This window comes from Musca domestica, unplaced genomic scaffold (genome assembly GCF_030504385.1).
Source record: "Musca domestica strain aabys unplaced genomic scaffold, Musca_domestica.polishedcontigs.V.1.1 76, whole genome shotgun sequence".
NCBI classification, from domain to species: Eukaryota; Metazoa; Arthropoda; class Insecta; order Diptera; family Muscidae; genus Musca; species Musca domestica.
This window is the reverse complement of record NW_026712396.1, coordinates 2,878,753-2,899,663: the sequence shown is the minus strand read 5'-3', so window position 1 is coordinate 2,899,663 and position 20,911 is coordinate 2,878,753. Positions and strand designations below refer to the sequence as shown.

The following is a 20,911-nucleotide window of genomic DNA, read 5'->3' as shown; positions in this document are numbered from 1 at the left end:
TCAACAGAACAGGGTCGCCCGATTTTTCCTTTCCGCCACATCCGTTGTTATGGCAACATTGGCAACAATGCTCTGACACTTCGTTGTGTTTACAATTTTTCTTTTGACATATCGCAAATTGTAGTTTTTTGGTCAGTGATTTATAAAAAATAAATAAAAACTAATTAATATGAAACAATCTGAAAATTAAACAAAATTGAAAGTAATTTAAACTTACATTTGTATGTAACCAAACTTGGCATTGTTTTGTTTAGTAAATTCTTGCCAAATCTGATTCCATAACGACGTTTTGTGGTTTATTTTAGGACGAATAAAAATTCATTTGTGCTCTGCTTCTAAAACGAAATTTCGCAGTTACACGGAAAAAAGTACAATAACCGCAGTAAATGGGGGTGTTACAGAAGATATTGTGGACACAACATGCAACGAGAACAACTTCCTTTGGTGTTTTAAATCCGGCAATTTGTATTGTTAAGAGGACTCTAAAGAAACCAGCATCACAAACAAGGTGGGTTGGGAGAACGGCACACGATTTTTTCTTTTGGCCTTCCATTACGTATAATTACAGTGCAAAAAAAATTAAAATAGAATTATACATTCTAGAAATTTGGCGCCCTTAACAAACAATTTCACATTCACATGCAATTGTTTGTTTTTGTTCTGGGCAGAGAACTTGCGATGCATGCACTCAGTTGCATAACGCAAACAAATAAACACAACAAACTGCTTTAGAATATATACATTAACAATGTAATTATGTTATTTTTGCAGATTGGCCGAGGTGGGTCGTTTGGAACCTGCAAAAGCTGATAGTAAATATGAAACTGGTCAATTATTCCTTCACAAAATATTTGGTTATCGTGGTGTAGTACTTTTTCCTTGGAAGGCAAGAGTTTATGATCGTGATTTGCACAATCCCAACAAGCAGAAAACCCCTGCAGCAACAGCAGCACAAACTACAACAAATATTCCAAATGCTGGAGGAGCCAATGTTGCGAGGGGAAAAACGTCAGGTGCTGCTGACAAGGTGGAGACCGCAGGCGCATGTAAGTTAACTCGACGTATGGTCTATGTAAATTTATTTATTGGTTTTCATGTTTTGTGTAGCCACTAAATCCCCATTAGAGGAAAGTTCCGATACAGCAAAATCTCCGTCTGCCGAAAATACGAATACACAAACTCCAAGTTCAAATACAGCAGATGCAAATGAATCAAGCACCAAAGAAGTCAAAGGAAAAGTTCAAACGTTCTATCAAGTACTTATAGATTCTCGCGATTGTCCTTATATTGCAAGTATCTTGATCCTTCATTTCAGTTTTTAAATGCTAATATTGGTCTTTCTTCCAGAGGGCCCAAACGGAGGCTGTCACCTTTTTAGGCAATCAGGATTCAAATCGTAGCCTATACGCAATTCCTGGCCTAGATTATGTTTCTCACGATGATATTATGCCCTATTCTACTACGGAGAAAACTCCATTGCAGCATGAACTTTTCGAAAAGTTCCTGGGCTATGCACCCGACAAGGACCCCCCATTTGAAGCTAAAGACACCCTTAAGACGTGGCAAGAGAAAAATCATCCTTGGTTGGAATTGAGTGATGTACATAAGGAGACCACCGAGAATATACGTGTAACTGTGATACCATTCTATATGGGCTGTCGTGAAACTCCGGCTTCTTCGGTTTATTGGGTGAGAAGAAATAATATTTTACAAAAGTTATGCTAATTCTATTTTATTTTGTAAATATTTTCCAGTGGCGTTATTCGATTCGTTTGGAAAATCTTGGCATGATGACTGTGCAGTTACGCGAACGACACTGGCGTATATTTTCTCTCTCAGGCACATTGGAAACGGTACGGGGTCGTGGTGTTGTAGGTCAAGAGCCTATATTAAGCCCACGCCTCCCAGCCTTCCAGTATAGCAGCCACGTTAGTCTACAAGCTCCCAGCGGCCATATGTGGGGCACATTTCGTCTAGAGCGCGAAGATGGCCACATGTTCGACTGTAAAATACCACCCTTTTCTCTTGAAAGTAAACCCGAAGAACCGACAAACGCCAACTCAGGACAAACGAAAAATCCCGAGGAATAAACAAAAATGCTATATAAATGGTTGATGGTTTTAATGTTCAAGAAGTCTTGACAATTTACAAAGAAAGATATGCCCCAATGACAATGCTTAAAATAGTTGAAATGTGTGATTGCTGAATATAAGCTTGTAGTGTGTTAACGTAATAAGTTCTACACATTTTAAGTAGCTAATTGAAATGTAAATTAAATAAAAAACAATAGAGAAGTAAAAATTAAAGACAGGGTTTTGACTCAAAACACTTGCCATTGTTACAAGTCTTGCCGCTCAGGTCTATAAATAGTCCATTTATAATGGCATAATATATTTCATTGTTCCTTATTTCTATAAAATTTACAGAGGAAAATTCGATTTCATTCCGCAAAACAGAAATTTTTTCTAACCACTCCCAAAATAAGTAAAGTACTACAACTCTTTTTAAATTTCTAAACAACAACAATTTATTGATTAATTTTCGCAGTTTTACTTTGAACTTGTATTTTAAAATCGAAAGGTTTCATATTATCGTGAATGCCAAACATTGTTTGCAGGGCATCCAGGGATGCAGTTTTCACCGCTGTTTGTATATCTTCGCCAAAACCCTTGCCAATTAGGTTTTTATTGCAGTACAAACCCACGTGATAAGCAGCCAATACAGTATTTTTACCACAATCCCCCAAGAGGCGTGGCTCAGGAGCTGGCAATTTCCTTTGCTCACATTGTTGTTTCAACAAATCTTCTGGATTTTCTATGCTCCATAGATCCAGCATATCCTTTTGATTTAGTTGGGTACACACAAAATCTCTAACAAATAAAAATGCCCTTTCCATGCCAGATGATTGTTCTAATGCGCCCACAACAGCCTTAAGAGACCTGGACATGGAACTCACAGATGGTGGATATTCAGCATCTAAAAGTAACTCTTGCATACCCAAGTGGAAAGCTACATCAGCCAATATCTCATTTCTCATCAAGTATGATGCTATTGCTTGCTTGCCCTCAGCAGGTACTTTTGGTAGGGAGAAACCAATAAAAGCATCTACATATTCTTTAATAATGTGTTCACCACGTTCCGATAGCTCTTGGTTATGGGACATTTTTATATCGACATTTTCAATTCCCAGTTCCTTCTGTTTCATTTCTTCCTGGGCAATGTAAGATTGCTGGGTGAATGCAGTTTGTAACAAAGGCAACTGGAACTCCTCTTGCAGACGCTTTCCAAAGGCAAACAGTTCTGCCCTGTAGTTCCACTCAACAAATCCAGATCTTGGCTGTGGCTGTTGGGGTCCAATTTTCTTTGCTCTTCTGTTTAGTTCACGCAATGTGGGAGCAACCCATCGTTTAATTGGTCGGCTGGAAACTATAACCGGTATTAGTTGGGGGAAAAAACAAAAACAATATTTTAAAACCACTTACTCAAGTTTTGCCTTGGAATTAAAGCTCGGCTTAGATTCAGTAATGTTGCTGAAGATCTTAGCATCGACATTTTACCAGGTTTAATTTAATATTTTATTAAAATAAAAAAGAATTGGCCTAAACACGATACGCTACTATATGGCGAACACATTAAATAACACCAACAGCTGATTGCCACTGACGCCGACGATATCGCCAAAGTTCAAAGCCCCTTACCGGTGTAAGTGTTTACATTTACTCAACGCCGCTATTTTCGAAGACGGCTTGGTGTTTCGACAAAAGCAGGATACATAAAGACGCCGTAAACAAAATTGAGCAAGCTGAGACACAAATAACTAAAAAAAATCTTGAAATTAAAGTTTTACTGAATAAATTTAAATAAAAATGTCCGTACAAACATACGGTGATAAACCAGTGGCTTTTCAGCTGGAGGAGGGTGGAGAATACTATTATGTCGGTTCTGAAGTCGGAAATTACTTGAGGCTATTTCGTGGTATTCTATACAAAAAATATCCCGGCATGACTCGTATTGTTTTGTCAAATGAGGAACGCAAAAGACTGGCAGATTCAGGATTGAGTCCTCATATCTTGGCAAGCTCTGTTTCATTGCTGAGGGCATGCGAGGTAGATGACATTATTGCGGGAAATGATGAAAAGTAAGTAACTATTTACAATGTCTTATGTGTCACACTAAAATCAACTTTTTTAGGTATCGTGCTATTTCCGTCAACACATCTGATGCACCATTGCCCCGTGAAAGTAAATCCAAGAAACAACCACAATATGTACCCACTATGCCAAACTCATCTCACTTGGATGCTGTTCCCCAGGCAACACCGATAAATCGTAATCGGGTCCACACCAAAAAGATTCGAACATTCCCAATATGCTTTGACGACACCGATCCCACCGCCAATTTGGAAAATGCCGCCCAGAAGGAATGTTTGGTTCCCATTCGTCTGGACATGGAATTGGAAGGGCAAAAGCTTCGTGACACATTTACGTGGAATAAAAATGAAAGTATGATTACGCCCGAACAATTTGCTGAAGTGTTGTGCGATGATTTGGATTTAAATCCCATACCATTTGTACCGGCTATTTCTCAGGCCATACGACAACAGATCGAGGCATTTCCCAGTGATCCACCCATCATTGAAGAAGGTTCAGATCAACGAGTTATTGTTAAACTTAACATACATGTTGGTAACACATCTCTAGTTGATCAAGTTGAGTGGGATATGTCCGAGAAAAATAACAATCCTGAGGAATTTGCCATCAAGTTGTGTGCCGAGCTAGGGCTGGGTGGAGAATTCGTCACTGCAATTGCATATAGTATTCGTGGTCAATTGTCCTGGCATTGTCGCACATATGCCTTTAGCGAGGCCCCGCTCTCTACCATTGATGTACCCTTCCGTAATCCAAGTGATGCCGATGCTTGGGCACCATTCCTGGAGACATTGACAGATGCCGAGATGGAAAAGAAGATACGCGATCAAGACAGAAACACCAGACGCATGCGTCGTTTGGCCAACACAACAACCGGATGGTGAATTGTTTATTGAAATACCTCGTATGACATGCTTTTTAAACAAGTCCAAGGGCTGATTATCGAATCCGTAAAGGAGAAATATTTAATAGCTAAGAAAATGATTTCTCTGATAATACATTTTTATATCCCACTCATTACTATACCCATTGGCTAAAATATATGTATGTCTTAAAATAAGAATATCTGTTTTAAAGATTTTTTATTATTTGTATATGTATATATTTTTTTCTTATCAATAAATTATAAGACATCAATTACGGCCGAAGTTTTTAACTCTTAACGTAAACATTAAACTAGAAATTACATATTTACTTAACTGTCTGCATTGCTCTCTCCACGATCTTGATCCTGATCACCATCATAGAATTCATTTTTAGGTTCAACCATTTTATCTTCCTCTGCTTGGGTTGTCCGAACATCAGGATCTTCTTTCTCTTCTTTTATGTTGCGCAACTCCTCCATATCGACTACATCGGGCGGTACCTGAATCATTTGTACACTTGGGGAATTTTGACACATTTTAAGATTTTCATAAACATGTTTTACAATCGCCTCCAAGTATTGTTTGGAATTTGCATTTTCTTGTCGGGAATTCACATCCGGATGCAATGAAAAGTCTGGTGCAAAAAATTCCAAATATTCTGTCATGGGTAATTCGTTGCTTATCGGTTCGTCTACCAACAATGAGGTTTCATGCGTCCAACAACGGGCAACGTTGCGAAGTGTATAGCCGCCACCGCCAACAACCAATGTTGGAACATTAAATGTCTTGACAAATTCAACACATGCTCCATGTCCCCGTGTACTTAAAGAGAAACAACCTAGACGATCCCCAGCCAATGAATCAGCGCCACATTGTAAAACAATTGCGGTGGGTCTATAGAAATCCATAACTGCGGATATAATTGGTTTGAAAACCTGAAAATAGCTTTGATCGTCTATTCCCTCTTTCAGAGGCACATTTACACTATAATATCGTCCTGATTCGGAACCAATTTCGTACATATCTCCCGTTCCGGGAAAGAAATAGTTGCCATATTTATGGAATGAAACAGTCATTACACGGTCGGTGAGGTAGAACGCCTCTTGTACTCCATCGCCGTGATGTACATCTATGTCAATGTAAAGAACACGTGGATTATACTTTAGAAGTTCCAATATTCCAATTACTATATCATTAACATAACAGAATCCTGAGGCTTCAAATTTCTTGGCGTGATGCAAACCGCCCGACCAATTGATGCAAATGTCGCTATGATTGTGATTAAGTTTCTGGGCACCCTCTAAGGATGCACCCGTGTACATTGAACAGAACTCGAAGAGACCATCGAACACGGGACAGTCTTCGCCCACACTAAAGTGAGACAAGTATTTCGTGTAGCCAACCGCTGGAAATATATTTTCGGTGAAAAGAAAAATTTCAAACAATAATGCAACACTACTTACAATTACAGTGGATATTTTGTGGCGTAACTTGTTGTAAGAATTCTATATACTCCTCACTGTGGAATCTTAACATGTCCTGAGCACTGGCCCTAAAAATGGAACAATCGAAATTTGTATCACAAAGAAAGGGTTGTGTGAAATCAATATTATTATTTAGAACCAGGGGTTTCTTCTATCAACTATCCGATATATGTTTATATTTCTTGGAATTGATTTTCATGAAATCTTATTCCAAACTTACTTGTAGGGTCGATATATTTTCATTTTCTTGTGCAGCCCGTAGTTCATAACCAAACTATGTGTCACCGAGAGTCGATGTGGTTTCATTGGATGTCCTGGGCCGTAGTGGAAATTTCCCACATCGGGATTATAAAAATAGGAAACACGTCTTTTGCTAGCGCTTGTCATATTTGTCCCAGTCTCCAATCAATCCAGTCAATGTATCTTCGATACTTTTTATTCGTACTCCGACAATTTTTGTTTTATAAACAATATAATGACCAAAACTATAACAATCAAAAGTAGGCGGCGTGTAAGGGAGAAATCCAAATCATTCATAATAGGGGGACGCGGACACAAATATATTTTACTTTTTTAAATTTGAAAGGGCATTGATTTTTTATTTATTTACGCGAATGAATCTACTACAAACAAAACAAATATAAAAGCGTTCCAAACAACTGGGTTTGATCAGACAACAAAGCCGCATGATTTCCCGGCTTATTACCAAGTTCTAGTAATCAGCGGCGTGGGGATCTTTTGCATACTGGCGGTGGAATTTCGGCTCAACATGGATAATAATAATTTTAAGCTGCCAATACAAATTCAATTATTTATATAAAATGGTTTCTGTGAACGCATTGCCAGAAGCAGCACTTGATTATCTTTAATCTGGAATAGTTTCACACTCTAACCGGCCTTCTGTGAAAGGAAACAAGGGCGTTATTACACCACAGCTGCAGCTCTGTCACTTAAAGAACTGTGACGCCGTTATAAAATTTGGATTGGCAAATCCAAACAATTTTATTCTGTTTGAACAACAAGTAAATAGATTTACAAACATAAATTTGCTTACGAAAAATGAAATTAACAACCGACAAAAAAATAAAAGTTGTATCCAGCATAATTGCAATAATATCTGTTGTCAAAAAAAGAAGAAAACAACCAAAAATTAAAATGAAAAGGATTCGCAAAGTATGGAGTCATGATTGGCTTCTACAAAGGGATTATGGACTAGGGCTCGCTTCAATGGTTATTGACGAAATGCGTTTGGAAGACCCGGATGCGTTTAACGATTTCGCAAGAATGACATGGCCGACCTTCTCCGAATTACTGGAAAAAGTGTCCCCTATAATTACCAAGCAAAATACTTTAATGCGGGAATCGATCTCGAGCAGTGCAAGGTAAGGTATCTGCATTTGGAAATAATATTGCTGGCTACTGGCACATTTCTTCATTTATTCATTAGATTGCTTTTGACCATACGACATTTAGCAACTGGAGAAAACTACACACAATTGGCCTATGGATTTCGCATCTCCAAGGCGGCTATTTCTATAATTGTTCCGGAAACTATTAATGCCATTTATTGGGTGTTAAAAGACGAATTCTTTAAGGTATGTACCTGCAAGTCTTAAAAAATCCGATAATTACAATACTAACTTATTAAGGTACCGCGCACTGCAGACGAATGGAAAATAATAGCCAATGATTTTGAGAAGAAATGGAATTTTCCCTTTTGTTTGGGTGCCTTAGGTAATATTAAAGTGTATTAACAATAAATATTAGTTTCTAATCAATTTTCATCCATTTTAAGATGGCAAACATATTGCAATCAAGAACAAAGCTGACTACGGATCATTATATTACAATTACAGAGGATTCCATAGTGTAATATTCACGGCTGTTGTGGACGCAAATTACAATTTTTTGCACATAAATATTGCTTCCAACGAAAGGGCAAATGATACTGCCATTTTCACGGAGTCATTTTGTGATGAGATACCGAAAAACATTTATGGTTTTCCACCTGATGATTATTTGGAAGGCAGCAAAAAGAAAGTACCTTTTGTTTTCGTTGCGGATGATGCTTTCCAGTTATCGCCAAGGGTACTGAAACCGTATGAGAAGAGGTTATCAAATGCCAATAAAATATTTAATAATAGATTAAACCGTGCACGAAGTGTGGCTGAAAACGCTATAGGAATGTTGGCAAATAAATTTCAAATAATTCAAAAAGAATTAGACTTGCCTATTGACAGAGTAGAAAAATTGGTATTGGCATCGAGCGCTTTACACAATTTTATTCTGCAACGTGATGGGTTGGATTCACAGCTCATTGAGAGCTGGCGTGAAGAAGTAAGCCTGACTGATCTTCAGATATGCCAAAGTAATCGTTCGGGGGATGAGGGGAGAATGGTGCGCAACACGTTTGCTGAATATTTCAATAAACAGAATGATGCAGTACAATAATTAAAGCTTTTATTTAATGTGATATCGAGGAAGGTTAGTCATAACTCCTTCTTTTGTTGGAGTGGGAAAGAGTTTTTTTTTTAATTATTAGAATAAAACAAATACAGTGAATTTTAACTAAGATTAGATAATAACTTTATTTTTACAATGTTTATTATAAAAGGTATGAAGTAATTGTAAGTACTTAAAATGTTATTTATGAAATTTAATTATACTTATTTTAATTATATGCACATATGTATACTTCTACAATAGTTTTATAAATAAAATTATTTGAAAATCTTTTTGTATATTAAAACATATACATCATAAATTCTAGTATAAAAATTCCATTCTAAAGTTTCAATTCAAAATGGAAAGCCATAAATATACATGTATTGAGTCTTCAGTATCAACTAGAATAAAAACATTAATGTCTTAAAGGGTCTTAAAAAACCTATACACATGTCCAGAATCCGCATAAATTTGTTAGTTTTGCAACATTTTACCATTTCTTCCATTAAAAATTTTACAATTTTTATAAGTTTTTTTCTTTATAAAAAAAGAGAACACACATCAAAATGCTGGAGCATGGAAACACTTATGGAAATTTAACGACCTCTATACCAGTAATTTCCAATAGGTAAAAACAAAACTCAAATCAATTTAGTACTTATTTTGAAACATTTAAAGCGTATATCGGAAATTATTATGCCGAAGAAATATCCGAATCGTCCAGTTTTTTCAACAGCTGCCGTTGTTTTCTTTTTGCTTCGAAAAGCGATAGCGTAATGGTCTCTATAAATTCATCCCTAATATTTTCACTTTTTATTGATGCCAGTTCTGCTTTTATAAAATTACAAAAGGCCTCATTTCTGTCATGGCTAACCGAACTATTGTCAGTTTTCAAATCGTTTAATATATTTACCGCCGCCTCAAGTACATCGTCTTCTTTACTAATGTTGTGATTTGGCTCTGCTATGGGATCTTCCAATTTAATTCTTTTTGCAGGTTGAGTTGAGGGATATACATCATTATCAGCGTGTTGCGACGACTCACACGAGTCCTCAAGCTGTGAAGTGTTTTGTTCCTATAGATGTTAAGAGATGTAATGTATTTTATTTTTATTAAATAGGCTTAAATAAATACATACATAAAAATTGTACATATCTTTTCTACTTTTGACAAAGTCTTGCAAAAAAGACATCTCGCTAAACCAATACGCATTCGGGACATACGTATCTTCTGAGCCAAATCTTTTCATCTCCTTACTTTTGGCTAGCTCTCGGGTATACTGTCCACGTAAGTACTGCATTTTATTCTGTGTGGGAAAAAAAAAGGATTAATTGTAATTGGTTTACGTTTATTTTTTATTTTGGGGAAACCCCCTAATAAACAAGGATGGGATTTTTGGGTTATTCCACAAGATTGTATCTAAAATAGGACAATACAGGGTGAGATGAAAAAACTGCAACCAACTTCAGACTGCTATCATTTCTAAACCATACGTCCGACAGCTGTTAAAATTATTCCAGTGACAGCTCATTTTATTGTTTACAAGCGTACAAAAGCATTTTGGAAAGTGACAACATAGACCTAGCGTCTCATGTCACTTTAAAACTCCACCCCGAAACACGGTGGAATTGACATATGGTAACATATGTTTGAAGGAGAAGAAGAAGAAGTAAAGCATTTTGGTGATTTTGGTGAGAATTTTCCCGAAAAAAAAGTTGTTCATGATGGATGGTGTGGGCCGCCATAACAGCCGATGGTCGCTCTCCACTCGTATTAATCGACCGTGCAATCAGAATAAATGCCGAATATTATCGCGAAAATATTCTGGAGGGTGTATTAAAGCCTTGGGCACGCAACATTTTGGCCGGAGACCAACAGGACTCAGCACGCGCCACCCAAGAACGGTTACAAAATGAGGTCCCTCGCTTCATTTCCAGCACACAATGGCCACCAAAATCTACGGACACCAATCCGTTGGACTATTGTGTCTGGAGTATTTTGGAAAGCAAGGTTGGCACTAAAAATACCAAAGTGTCGATCGAATGGACCAAAATACCGCAGAGCAGCACTCGGGCAGCGTGTGACGGTTTCATTGGCCGTTTGAAGGTCATAATTCGAACAGATCTAAACTTATTCTAAAATTTGGTGCTATTTCACATTTTTTGCTTTCGTTGAATAAAATTTAAATAAAAATGTAAAAATGATGGCATTTGACTATGTCGCAGATTTTTTATCACACCCTGTAGATACATCAAACCCCAATAAACTTAAGTATTGGCGTGTGGCTTGTTCGTATTGAGCCAATATCCTAAAAGAATAACTATATATTCAAGGTAGACTTTTCCAAAACCGCCAACCAGTTTGGTGTCAATTTTTCTTCATCGGATCCCAAGTCAGAAATCTAATCCCTGTCTTATCGGTCTTTTAGATGTTGAATTAGCCTCTTCTTTCTCGCCGTTTTACAGTAACACCTCTTTAAAACTCCACCAAATGCTTCCTTTGACTCGTGTCATACATACCTTGACATCATTTGGTCCAATAGTATCATTGTATATTTTCAATTTATCTGCAATTGCACTGAAAGCCGAATATCTGGAATGTTTGTTGTGGTAAAATTTATTCTTTGGATTGTAGAGACACTCGTAAGATTGCCACAAGTAAATCATGTCCAGAACTGCTTCTTTTGTCCATTCCAACTGAAAAATAACATCATAATAAATCATAATCATTTATTACATTAAACATCTGTCTGAATATACCTCCTACCTTTGTATTTTCGATATCCATTGTATTTTGTTTATCGTATTTCTTTAAGTAAGCAATTTTGATTTGAGTTTATTCACTTTGCGGTAAATGTTCAGACAAATTGAGTGCGTTAAGTCGTTATCAGACAAAATGGGTTTTACATATGTACCAATGTGTTGTCACTTTTACCATGTATATGTATTTCCGTGTGTATGTCAACTTTGCATTTTACATATGATTCATAATTGTTGCTTTCACACACTTGCATATGTTTTTTTCTTTATTTCCTTTTGATCGCGTTTAGATTGTATTGTGTTTTATAAATAATTAGTATTTTTTATAAAGGAATTTTACCGCAAATTTAATTTTTTTTATTTTCACACAACAAACAAACAACACTTTTGATTAAATTATATTTTTTCTAATAAATGAGCAGGGCTCACTGTGATCGAAAAATTACGTATGTTCTTTGCTCATGTATTTCACAGCTGAAATGGCGTCCAACTTTGACATTACATATGGAAAAACCTGTCGTCTGACATGTTTCACATAAAACTATAGTTGTCTTTTTCTAACATACAGTGAAGTCATAAAGATGTGCTACGCGGTTAAAGGCGGTATGTTTTTAATACAAGTAATGTCAAATTGTCAGTTATGAAATACATGAGTGTAGTACATATATACTCTTTCGATCACAGATTGCCCCATTTTAATCCAAAAAATGTAATTTAATAAACAGTTGACTTCTGCTCTGTTCCAGAAATTCAAGAATGTTTAAGGTTTTTGCTATGATGATATTGAAAAAAAATCATAGGTAGTAGATTCCTGCAGATTCTGGTCACATGTTTAGCAAAATTTAAATACAGGGTGAGATGAAAAAACTGCAAAAACCTCAGACTACTCTCATTTCTAAGCTACTCGCCCGACAGAGGTTAAAATTATTCCAGTGATAGCTCATTATATTGTTTACAAGCATACAAAAGCATCTTGGTGAGAATTTTCAAAAAAAAAAGAAATATTCGTGCGTGATAGTGTGATTTCTTTATATTTGGCTGGAAAACCACAAGTGGCTATTGTTAGAGCACTCCAGCATTTAAATGTGAATAAATCGTTTGTGTCTCGTACTATCACTCGTTACTGTGATACTGGTACTGGTAGCGTAGCCCGACGTCACGGAAGTGGACGGAAGAAAACAGCAACATAAACAGAAATGGTTCGAAAAGTAAAGAAGCGACTTGATCGAAACCGCGTCGCAGTGGCCGAAAAATGGCTCGTGAGCTGAACATATCGAAATTCCAAAAAGTGCAAGAACTTATACCGCAACAGAAAGAAAATAGACTCAAAAGATCTAAAAAATTTGCGCTTTGCTTGGTCGAAAGTAGTGAACTGCCGAATTTGTTTTCTCCAATGTTTTTTTTTTTTCGTTGTCCAGCAGTTTGTAAACCAAAGAGGTCAGCTGAAAATGTGCACCTTCAGTTGGCCACCAGAACTCAAGCGCCGGCCATGATGATGGTGTGGGCCGCCATAACAGCCGATGGTCGTTCTCCGCTCGTATTAATCGACCGTGGCATCAGAATAAATGCCGAATATTATCGCGAAAATACTCTGGAGGGTGTATTAAAATCTTGGGCACGGAAACATTTTGTTCGCAGACCTTGGACTTTCCAACAGGACTCAGCACCATCGCACTCAGCACGCACCACCCAAGAATGATTACAAAATGAGTTTCCTCGCTTCATTTCCAGCGCACAATGGCCACCAAAACCTCTGGATACCAATCCGTTGGACTATTGTGTCTGGAGTATTTTTCGGAAAGCAAGGTTGGCACTAAAAAATGACAAAGTATCGATCACCTCAAGCAAACGCTTCGCCGGAAATGGGCCAAAATACTGCAGAGCAAAATTCGGGCAGCCTGTGACGGTTTCATTGGCCGTTTAAAGGCCATAGTTCGTGCCAAAGGTGACCAATTCGAAAAAATCTAAACTTATTCTAAAATTTGATGCTATTTCCGACATTTTTGCTTTATATTGAATAATTTAAAGAAATTTCAAAATTGTGGCGTTTGACTTTGTTGCGGTTTTTTTTATCTCACCCTGTATTTCTCTACAATGCACAAAACATATGTTTTTGACAAATCATCACATATCAAAGGTATATTTATTAAGGTATAAGTGACAACTGTTTTTCATTCAGAATTTAAAAGAATCCGTCCAAGGTTTTATTAAATTTGAATTGTGTGTATCTTTCATACGTCCTATACTTGGGTAAATTGTGTTTTACTTGTATGGTGGTGAAAAACTTCGACTGAGTACGTCGAATTTTAGGTAACACTGTAAAATCAATGAATGTTTTTTGCCATTGCAATTACAATTATATTTGTTGTTTATTTAAATACAATTGTACCATGTACAATTAAAAACTATCTAAGAAATGCTGGTTGCAGAGTTGCAAACGTTAAAAATCCTGTATGGCCAGGCTGAGTGGGAGGAGCCGATGAAGTTAAAATTTTCATTGTTTCTTTTGGTTGTTTCGTACTCGAAGACGTATCTTTCTATAAGAGCAAATATAAAAATTAATTAAATAAGCAAATTTGTAGCTTTGAATAAACAACATTTACCTCTGTTTTGAGAAATTCCAAATTCATAACGGGAAATGTTTTTGTCTTTACAATATCCTCTTGTTGCAGAATTTCGTAGGATTGAATTTCCGTAAAGCCGAGTTCTTGTAAAGCCGCACAACAACGTTGTGACTGTTCTATACAAGGAGAAAATGAACAAAATCGGCCACCTTTAATGAAGTACAAATTCAAAATTACAACTGTTGAATAACTAGATTTAAGTAAAAATTATACCGCTATCTTTTAATGCTTTATAAGCATGGGGAACAGCAAGTTGAGGTGCGGGTAAATCCAAAAATACAGCATCCGCTTTACCGTTTAACTCTTCGCCGAAACCATTTTCGCAAACATCCCGGTGATAGACGGTAACAAAATCACCCAGTCCATGATGTTTAAATTCATCTCGAGCTTGATTAGCCCTTGCTTCGTGAAAATCGAATGTGTGCAGGTGGCCATGTGGCTTAACGGCTCTTAGGAAATAGTGAGATAATGATCCCGACCCTGTTCCAGACTCTATAACAATCGAACCTGGACGCACTTCAAGTTGATGTAGTATCATACTAATATCGGGTGTATAGATGATTTGGGTTCGATGTGGCAATGTTTGTGTCCATAGTTCAGGATTGGGCAGCAGTACATAAGCATAGCCTTTAGACAATTCTACACGACTTCCATATTTTACACCGATGATGTTTCGTACTTTCAGGGCTCCAAATGAGGTTTGGAATATATGCTCAATAGTTTCGCCTTTCTTATTAACTATGGTTGGGGTGGCTTCTATGACGTGCATAGAATTTACACTTATATACAGGATGACAGTATCTCCTTCGTCTATTACATCTTTCGGCTTAAGGAAACTCATTTCAGACCAAAATTATAAACATATACAAAATATTCTCGAGTTGCTGGAGACACATATATGGCTTTTCTATCCATGGACCATTAATTGGAGGTTATGTTGGCGGTCGGGTTTTGTTTATTGTTTTTTTAGTCTTTTAAATCACGCACAATCTCAAATCACACATATACACATTTGTTCTATTTGTTTCTAAATTATTTATATATAAATTTTTATACGAAAATAAATAATTAATTAATAAATTAATAAATTAAAATCAATTGAATGAATTACCAACCGACGCCACCGAGAAAAGAAAAAGAATTAATGAACAAAGGACACTACAATATGGCAACATTGAAAAGAAAGACAGCACAGAGAGAAAATCGAAATAAAGATGGAATCAAAAGGGAAAGGCGGACAACACAAAAGGAATCAAAACAAAACGGCCGACAACACAGCAACAGATGTTTAAGATATGGGTTATCATTTTACGTGTGGCTAAAGGAGATAAACGTTCGATGCTTTATTTATTGCGTCAATATCGATATATCGTTTTCATCAAAAATCGAAATAGATACATGAGGGTCACACACAAAAGTTGCAGAACAATGTTCACATATATGGAAAACTTGTAGGCAAACAAAGGAACACACGGTACTGTTCAGATGTTTGAAAACTGAAAATTCTTACCAGTCTTAAACATTAAACTAGAGGTTAATAAAAAGAACATGAAACATGCCCAAAAAAGGAAGGAAAATAAAAAAATCTTAGCCAAACTCATTGTCATACCATTTATGCAAAATATATATTTCCCCTTGAAATAGTTTGTTTCCTAGTGGATATACAGCTAGGACCAACCTCTGAGAATTTCTCTCAATCTTAGGGGTCGATGTCCCTGTCCCACTTTACCTCTACCACCTTGCCAAATTATTTTAAAGCGCATTTATACTTTTGAAGATTAGCCCTTGGGCTTGTTACAACCAGTGGGTTAATCTTGTGTTTAGATTCACCCATGATAGAAAAATACAGAAAAAATACAACGATTGGGAATATTGATATGTCAAAATTTTTCTTTGGTTTTGTTTTTTTTACAAATTTTAATAATTTTTATATAAAAATTTCTATTCCAAAATTGGGTTGAAAAATAAAAGACTAGAACACTACAATAAACTTCCTATTTCCTAGAAGTAAAACCATGGTAGAAGAATATAGGTAGACGCATCAACGCAGCTACTGGGACAATGAACTGTCAATCCAATTTTGAAAATGTTGAACGAAAAATTATTTAAATTTTTAAAAATTGTTTAAAAAAAGCAGATTAAAATAACCTCCGAATGACGTCGTATGAGAAAACATAAAAAAACCTACTTATATTTCAAAAGACATTTAAATTTTTTGGCATATCAATGTTCCCAAGCGTTGAAGCATCTACCATGAGTAAAACAATGTATTGGGAAAAATGCCAATAATTAAACAAAATATAATTTATTATAGTTTGTTATCTTGGTTTGGTAAACTAATTCCAGTCTGACACTGACTGAAATCGATATTTGTCGAAGTACATGGGGCAACCATGCGTAGTGAATGCAGAGATAAGAAGAAGCACAGTAATAGCCAATTATGCCAATTATTTAATTTGCGGTCTATCGATAGGGTAGAAGTCAAGGTAGATGTACTAGGTAATCGCATCAGCCCAGCTGACGGCACCATTAAATGTCAAAACAAATTGTTGTAATGAAGAATTCGCCCTAAATGAATGCAACAACAAATTTGTTTATGCTGTCTTCCCTAAAAGTACCTTTTTATAATACTAGTAAAAAAATTAAAAGAAAATGAAGGAAGGAGGGTGGCTTTGGAGTGCAGCTTTAAGAATTAAGTTAGCCTCAACATCTATGATTCCCAAAGCACATCACGGGAAGTAGAACAAGAATTCGACTCTTGCCATTTGCAGTTCCGGAGAACTTTCGGTGTAAACCAGTAAAATATAGTCATTATACGTTCCTTGGTTTAAAAAATATCGCAATACTACAATTAATACTTATTTTACTCTTATTTGTTTTACAATAAAAACTTTTATTGCGACGTTCCTTTACGACGAGAGGCACACAAAAACACAAAATAAAATGTAAACAAACAACTCGTTTCTGATTGGTTGAAACAAATTTGCCGCAACCTTTAAATGTCATGGCGAATCTATGTTTTTCGCCTTAGATGCCAATTTTGACATTTGAGGGGACCACAAAAGTTGCTTTGTTGTAGCAATTCGCCGATGCGGTTACCTGTTAGATCTACCTTGGTAGAAGTGTAGTGAGGTGTTTGGAACATATATATACACAAATTAAGTATATACGTATCATCCTCGTGCTCTCTCACCCTTGATGTTTAAAGTTCTCACAAGGTCGTGTAATCTACTACTAGCCCAAACCATCAAACATTCCACCTGCACTACAGTTAACCTCTACAGTACAATCGCAGCTGGTGCATTAACAAGATTAAAAATGTCGGAAGAAAAACCAATAATTGTATTCGTTTTGGGTGGTCCAGGAGCTGGTAAAGGTACACAGTGTGCAAAAATTGTAGAACGTTTCGGTTTTGTCCATCTGTCGGCTGGTGATTTATTGAGGGAGGAAAGGGCCCGTGAAGGTTCTGAAGTTGGTGCTCTGATTGAAGATTATATACGCAATGGAAAGATTGTACCGGTAGAGGTGACGTGTTCACTTTTGGAGGCTGCAATGAATAAATCAGATAAAAACAAGTTCCTCATTGATGGTTTCCCTCGCAATCAAGATAATTTGGATGGCTGGAATCGCCAAATGTCCGAAAAGGTCGATTTCCAATTTGTGCTCTTCTTTAATTGTTCCGAAGACGTGTGCGTCGACCGTTGCCTGAACAGAGGAAAGAGTGGTTCGGGACGTTCGGATGATAACATGGAAAGTTTGAAGAAGCGCATCCAAACCTACAACAATGATTCCCTTCCCATAATAAAGCATTTCGAAGAACTTGGCAAGGTTAAACAAATCGACGCCAGTCCCTCGTCCGATGAAGTATTCTCTAAAGTGGAAGAGGTGTTTGTACAAAGTGGCTTTTAATTTTGTGCAGGCAACGTTTCGTGTCGCTACATACCTGCATGACGTTGTATATCTGTTTAATTATTGCCGATTTGCTTAGATTTTGTGTCCTTGTAATATTTAATGTTAGTTCAAACGTAATGGAGACGGTAACAATTATTTATCGAGTGAAATTATTGTGGATTTAAAAAGAATAAAATTAATGCTAAGCTCAATGCTCTATTATCAATTCAAAATTGTCTTTTTAATTGCCAAACGAGATTTTTCGAGAAACCAAAGAAGTCAGTTTTAAAGTTGCCTTATATTTAGCTTTCATTTTAATTACATGCTGATGGGCGATATCAAGTTGATAAGATACACAAAAAAACTATAAAAAAATACAGATAAAAATTAATGACAAATATTTTTTAGTCCCGTCTCAATTTGTCCAAACGGGCCTGTAAGTCGGCATCTGCATCGGACATAGGCGTTGAGCCGCCACTACCACCAGTGGCACCACCATTACCACCGGAACTGGTAGGGCCGCCGGCTGCACCTGCAGCTATAGCTGTGGGAGTTGTTTTGCTGCCGCCAGCAATGGAAAGTGAACCAGAAGCGGTGGGTAAATCTCCTAGCTGTTCACCCAATTGCAAGCCCAGCTCGTCCAATACTTGGGCAACAACAGCATCGGTCTCTTCTTCATCGCCTTCCGCCTCCATTGCATCATCCATGGCATCATTTATCATTTCCTCCTTCATGTCCATTATTTCGGATTGTTTTTCAAAGTCGTGTAAAATCTTCTGTATTTGAGGTAAATTCATTTGACGATTCATGTTCTGCATGGCTTTGGTAACACCTGGAATAATAGAAAAATGTTGTAACAAGTTAGTAAAGATCAATGCTAGACTCATCGTTTCCCTCTTACCCTTCATGGCTTCAGCCATTGTATTTTGAGATTTTAAAGTTTGTATCTTTAATGACACAGCCTGTATGTTCGCTTTCATCAACATGAATTTTTTCACATAACGTCTTGTGCGTACCAAATCCTTGGCCATAATTTTGACGGCATCCATTTGACCTTCTTTGGCCATTTTCTTGATGTCGGCAATGATTTTCTTTTCCTGCTGCTCCATTTTCATACGCTCCCTGTCCAAATCTCGCATTGCCTTGTTGAGGGCCCTTTGATTTTTTCGCAACATCTCATCGGGCGAGATTTTCTTACCAAATAGCCAATCCATGTTTGTAAGTGGGGTTTTAGTTTATACTTATTGGGAATAAAATTATTAGGAAAATCTAAAAAATTATTTTACAACGGAGTTCTCTGATCATAACATAAAGAAAAACATTACTCACTACTCTTCTTCTTATTTAGAATGACATTCACTTGACTATGACATCATCATCAAGCTACAAACAAAGGGGGTATTCGGTTATGAGAAGTGTAAACATACAGGCATGTCACAGAATGTAAAATCGTTCAAGAGTGAAAACGAAAACGGTTTTAGCTTCTCTAAAAAACGGAAAACGCAAAAATTTTGCGTTTTGATATCACTTTCAAAAAGCGGGGTGAAATTGAAATGTTTAGTGATTTTAACGTAAAAAATAAACAGAAGACACATACATTTAACAGAAAATATTGTATTAACCAAATTCTCTTAGAATGAACATGTTTTTGGAATTTATTTTACAAAAAATTTTTCTAATCCATGATGAAAAATAATAAAAAGGACTTGCGAGGAACTGGTGGTGGTGATATCAATCAATATGTTTTCAGTGAACACGAGAACAGTTTAATCAGAATTTGCGGATTGTATAAAAGTGTCGATGGAGTTGGTGGTGCAGTAAGCTTTGCGGATTTTGTAAGTGAATTAGACCTCAGCTGTTCTGAAAAAGAAAACTTTGATTCGTCATCATCTACACATATTCCAAGAACTCGAAAATCAAGTCAATTAGTTTTAAGTGAATCTGAAAACGAAGAGCTTAATTTTTCACCCTCAACTTCAAAGCAGACCACTTCGATTTTAAATAAAAAAGATAGACCAAGATCATGCATTCCAGCTGCTTTTAAAAATGTTTCTACATTGGCAATTGATCCAAGAACACCAACATTGGAAGAAAACCGTTCGCGAACACCTATTCAAAAACGACTTAGAAATAAAAGCTTATCGTGTTCTCCGCCATCTACACCAATAAGACAAGTGTCGGGCAGCCTAACAAAAGCAAAACCCACGCCTGCAGTAAAAAGACCCCGGGCAAGAACTCCCTCAAAGCAAGATCTAAATGCGCTTTTAGTTGAGGAAAATTCTCATTTACAAAACTTGGAAAAAATTTGTAAAATTCTAGAAGGTAACAGTAAGGAAATGAAAAAACAAACTGAAAAGTTGGACAGACTTTGTAACATCCTGGAAAAAAGTATGTGGAAGAGCAGTTACATAATATTGAAATGCAAAAGAGAATGCGTGAACGGAACGAAATGAAAGTCAAAATAGTTGAACTTGAAACTCTTAAATAAGCTGTAGAACAGGAAAAAGCAAATACGACTCGTTCTTAACTTTACATTATTTTACACAATGGACTAAAAATGGTGGATCCTTACTCTGCATTTGAGTGAGATAAAGGATCTGATGCGTTCCTCAATGTCCGGCGACGAATTTTTTCAGTAGACCGCTGATTTATTCATTACATCATCATTTACAGCAAGTATTGAAGCCCCTGGCA

At 36.6% G+C, this 20,911-nt stretch overlaps 8 protein-coding genes across 11 annotated transcripts; 4 read left to right on the top strand and 4 right to left on the bottom strand.

Moving 5' to 3' along the window:
- Positions 1–29: 29 nt before the first annotated feature.
- Positions 30–2,306, top strand: LOC131800364 (polymerase delta-interacting protein 2-like). Of its 3 annotated transcripts, none has more exons than XM_059130517.1 (6): positions 30–131; positions 306–508; positions 772–1,046; positions 1,108–1,289; positions 1,348–1,689; positions 1,755–2,306. In XM_059130517.1, exons 2-6 carry the CDS (start codon positions 387–389, stop codon positions 2,088–2,090), a joined length of 1,257 nt encoding a protein of 418 aa, XP_058986500.1. In that variant the 5' UTR covers positions 30–131; positions 306–386; the 3' UTR covers positions 2,091–2,306. The 3 variants fall into 3 exon arrangements, with proteins under 3 accessions (XP_058986500.1, XP_058986499.1, XP_058986498.1); XM_059130516.1 differs by having other exon boundaries at positions 58–202; XM_059130515.1 differs by having other exon boundaries at positions 67–221.
- A 195-nt stretch (positions 2,307–2,501) lies between these two features.
- Positions 2,502–3,668, bottom strand: LOC101887887 (large ribosomal subunit protein mL44). The gene is made up of 2 exons (XM_005178058.4): positions 3,483–3,668; positions 2,502–3,426 (listed from the first exon to the last, which is right to left on the bottom strand). The coding sequence occupies exons 1-2, from the start codon at positions 3,550–3,552 to the stop codon at positions 2,528–2,530; spliced, it is 969 nt and encodes a 322-aa protein (XP_005178115.1). The 5' UTR covers positions 3,553–3,668; the 3' UTR covers positions 2,502–2,527.
- Positions 3,669–3,736: 68 nt separating this feature from the next.
- Positions 3,737–5,285, top strand: LOC101897393 (SWI/SNF-related matrix-associated actin-dependent regulator of chromatin subfamily B member 1). The gene is made up of 2 exons (XM_005178026.4): positions 3,737–4,138; positions 4,192–5,285. Exons 1-2 carry the CDS (start codon positions 3,867–3,869, stop codon positions 5,030–5,032), a joined length of 1,113 nt encoding a protein of 370 aa, XP_005178083.1. The 5' UTR covers positions 3,737–3,866; the 3' UTR covers positions 5,033–5,285.
- LOC101897559 (histone deacetylase 3) lies at positions 5,214–7,155 on the bottom strand. The gene is made up of 3 exons (XM_005178027.4): positions 6,719–7,155; positions 6,478–6,566; positions 5,214–6,419 (listed from the first exon to the last, which is right to left on the bottom strand). The coding sequence occupies exons 1-3, from the start codon at positions 6,883–6,885 to the stop codon at positions 5,344–5,346; spliced, it is 1,332 nt and encodes a 443-aa protein (XP_005178084.1). The 5' UTR covers positions 6,886–7,155; the 3' UTR covers positions 5,214–5,343.
- A 323-nt stretch (positions 7,156–7,478) lies between these two features.
- LOC101897733 (putative nuclease HARBI1) lies at positions 7,479–9,066 on the top strand. The gene is made up of 4 exons (XM_011291985.3): positions 7,479–7,880; positions 7,946–8,093; positions 8,148–8,232; positions 8,294–9,066. The coding sequence occupies exons 1-4, from the start codon at positions 7,558–7,560 to the stop codon at positions 8,947–8,949; spliced, it is 1,212 nt and encodes a 403-aa protein (XP_011290287.1). The 5' UTR covers positions 7,479–7,557; the 3' UTR covers positions 8,950–9,066.
- A 1-nt stretch (position 9,067) lies between these two features.
- Positions 9,068–15,393, bottom strand: LOC101897842 (tRNA (adenine(58)-N(1))-methyltransferase catalytic subunit TRMT61A). Of its 2 annotated transcripts, XM_059130518.1 has the most exons (5): positions 14,540–15,393; positions 14,306–14,475; positions 11,710–14,239; positions 11,463–11,639; positions 10,081–10,249 (listed from the first exon to the last, which is right to left on the bottom strand). In XM_059130518.1, exons 1-3 carry the CDS (start codon positions 15,165–15,167, stop codon positions 14,108–14,110), a joined length of 930 nt encoding a protein of 309 aa, XP_058986501.1. In that variant the 5' UTR covers positions 15,168–15,393; the 3' UTR covers positions 10,081–10,249; positions 11,463–11,639; positions 11,710–14,107. The 2 variants fall into 2 exon arrangements, with proteins under 2 accessions (XP_005178085.1, XP_058986501.1); XM_005178028.4 differs by lacking the exons at positions 14,306–14,475; positions 14,540–15,393 and adding an exon at positions 9,068–10,018 and having other exon boundaries at positions 10,082–10,249; positions 11,710–13,336.
- A 2,018-nt stretch (positions 15,394–17,411) lies between these two features.
- Positions 17,412–18,450, top strand: LOC131806437 (UMP-CMP kinase-like). The gene has a single exon (XM_059130521.1). It carries the CDS (start codon positions 17,525–17,527, stop codon positions 18,233–18,235), a length of 711 nt encoding a protein of 236 aa, XP_058986504.1. The 5' UTR covers positions 17,412–17,524; the 3' UTR covers positions 18,236–18,450.
- Positions 18,451–18,496: 46 nt separating this feature from the next.
- Positions 18,497–19,558, bottom strand: LOC101898468 (charged multivesicular body protein 2a). Its single transcript, XM_005178032.4, has 2 exons — positions 19,119–19,558; positions 18,497–19,049 (listed from the first exon to the last, which is right to left on the bottom strand). The coding sequence occupies exons 1-2, from the start codon at positions 19,429–19,431 to the stop codon at positions 18,622–18,624; spliced, it is 741 nt and encodes a 246-aa protein (XP_005178089.1). The 5' UTR covers positions 19,432–19,558; the 3' UTR covers positions 18,497–18,621.
- Between the last annotated feature and the right edge of the window lie 1,353 nt (positions 19,559–20,911).

Coding starts and splice junctions, on each gene's coding strand:
- LOC131800364 (XM_059130517.1), top strand. CDS start 387: ATGGGGGTGTTACAGAAGATATTGTGGACACAACATGCAACGAGAACA. Junction 1,047..1,107: donor GGTGGAGACCGCAGGCGCAT/GTAAGTTAACTC, acceptor TGTTTTGTGTAG/CCACTAAATCCCCATTAGAG. Junction 1,290..1,347: donor CTCGCGATTGTCCTTATATT/GCAAGTATCTTG, acceptor TCTTTCTTCCAG/AGGGCCCAAACGGAGGCTGT.
- LOC101887887 (XM_005178058.4), bottom strand. CDS start 3,552: ATGTCGATGCTAAGATCTTCAGCAACATTACTGAATCTAAGCCGAGCT. Junction 3,427..3,482: donor AATTCCAAGGCAAAACTTGA/GTAAGTGGTTTT, acceptor TACCGGTTATAG/TTTCCAGCCGACCAATTAAA.
- LOC101897393 (XM_005178026.4), top strand. CDS start 3,867: ATGTCCGTACAAACATACGGTGATAAACCAGTGGCTTTTCAGCTGGAG. Junction 4,139..4,191: donor ATTGCGGGAAATGATGAAAA/GTAAGTAACTAT, acceptor CAACTTTTTTAG/GTATCGTGCTATTTCCGTCA.
- LOC101897559 (XM_005178027.4), bottom strand. CDS start 6,885: ATGACAAGCGCTAGCAAAAGACGTGTTTCCTATTTTTATAATCCCGAT. Junction 6,567..6,718: donor AAAATATATCGACCCTACAA/GTAAGTTTGGAA, acceptor TTCCATTTTTAG/GGCCAGTGCTCAGGACATGT. Junction 6,420..6,477: donor ACAAAATATCCACTGTAATT/GTAAGTAGTGTT, acceptor ATATATTTCCAG/CGGTTGGCTACACGAAATAC.
- LOC101897733 (XM_011291985.3), top strand. CDS start 7,558: ATGAAATTAACAACCGACAAAAAAATAAAAGTTGTATCCAGCATAATT. Junction 7,881..7,945: donor TCGATCTCGAGCAGTGCAAG/GTAAGGTATCTG, acceptor TTTATTCATTAG/ATTGCTTTTGACCATACGAC. Junction 8,094..8,147: donor TAAAAGACGAATTCTTTAAG/GTATGTACCTGC, acceptor TAACTTATTAAG/GTACCGCGCACTGCAGACGA.
- LOC101897842 (XM_059130518.1), bottom strand. CDS start 15,167: ATGAGTTTCCTTAAGCCGAAAGATGTAATAGACGAAGGAGATACTGTC. Junction 14,476..14,539: donor TAAAGCATTAAAAGATAGCG/GTATAATTTTTA, acceptor ACTTCATTAAAG/GTGGCCGATTTTGTTCATTT. Junction 14,240..14,305: donor TGGAATTTCTCAAAACAGAG/GTAAATGTTGTT, acceptor TTGCTCTTATAG/AAAGATACGTCTTCGAGTAC.
- LOC131806437 (XM_059130521.1), top strand. CDS start 17,525: ATGTTTAAAGTTCTCACAAGGTCGTGTAATCTACTACTAGCCCAAACC.
- LOC101898468 (XM_005178032.4), bottom strand. CDS start 19,431: ATGGATTGGCTATTTGGTAAGAAAATCTCGCCCGATGAGATGTTGCGA. Junction 19,050..19,118: donor AATGGCTGAAGCCATGAAGG/GTAAGAGGGAAA, acceptor CTATTATTCCAG/GTGTTACCAAAGCCATGCAG.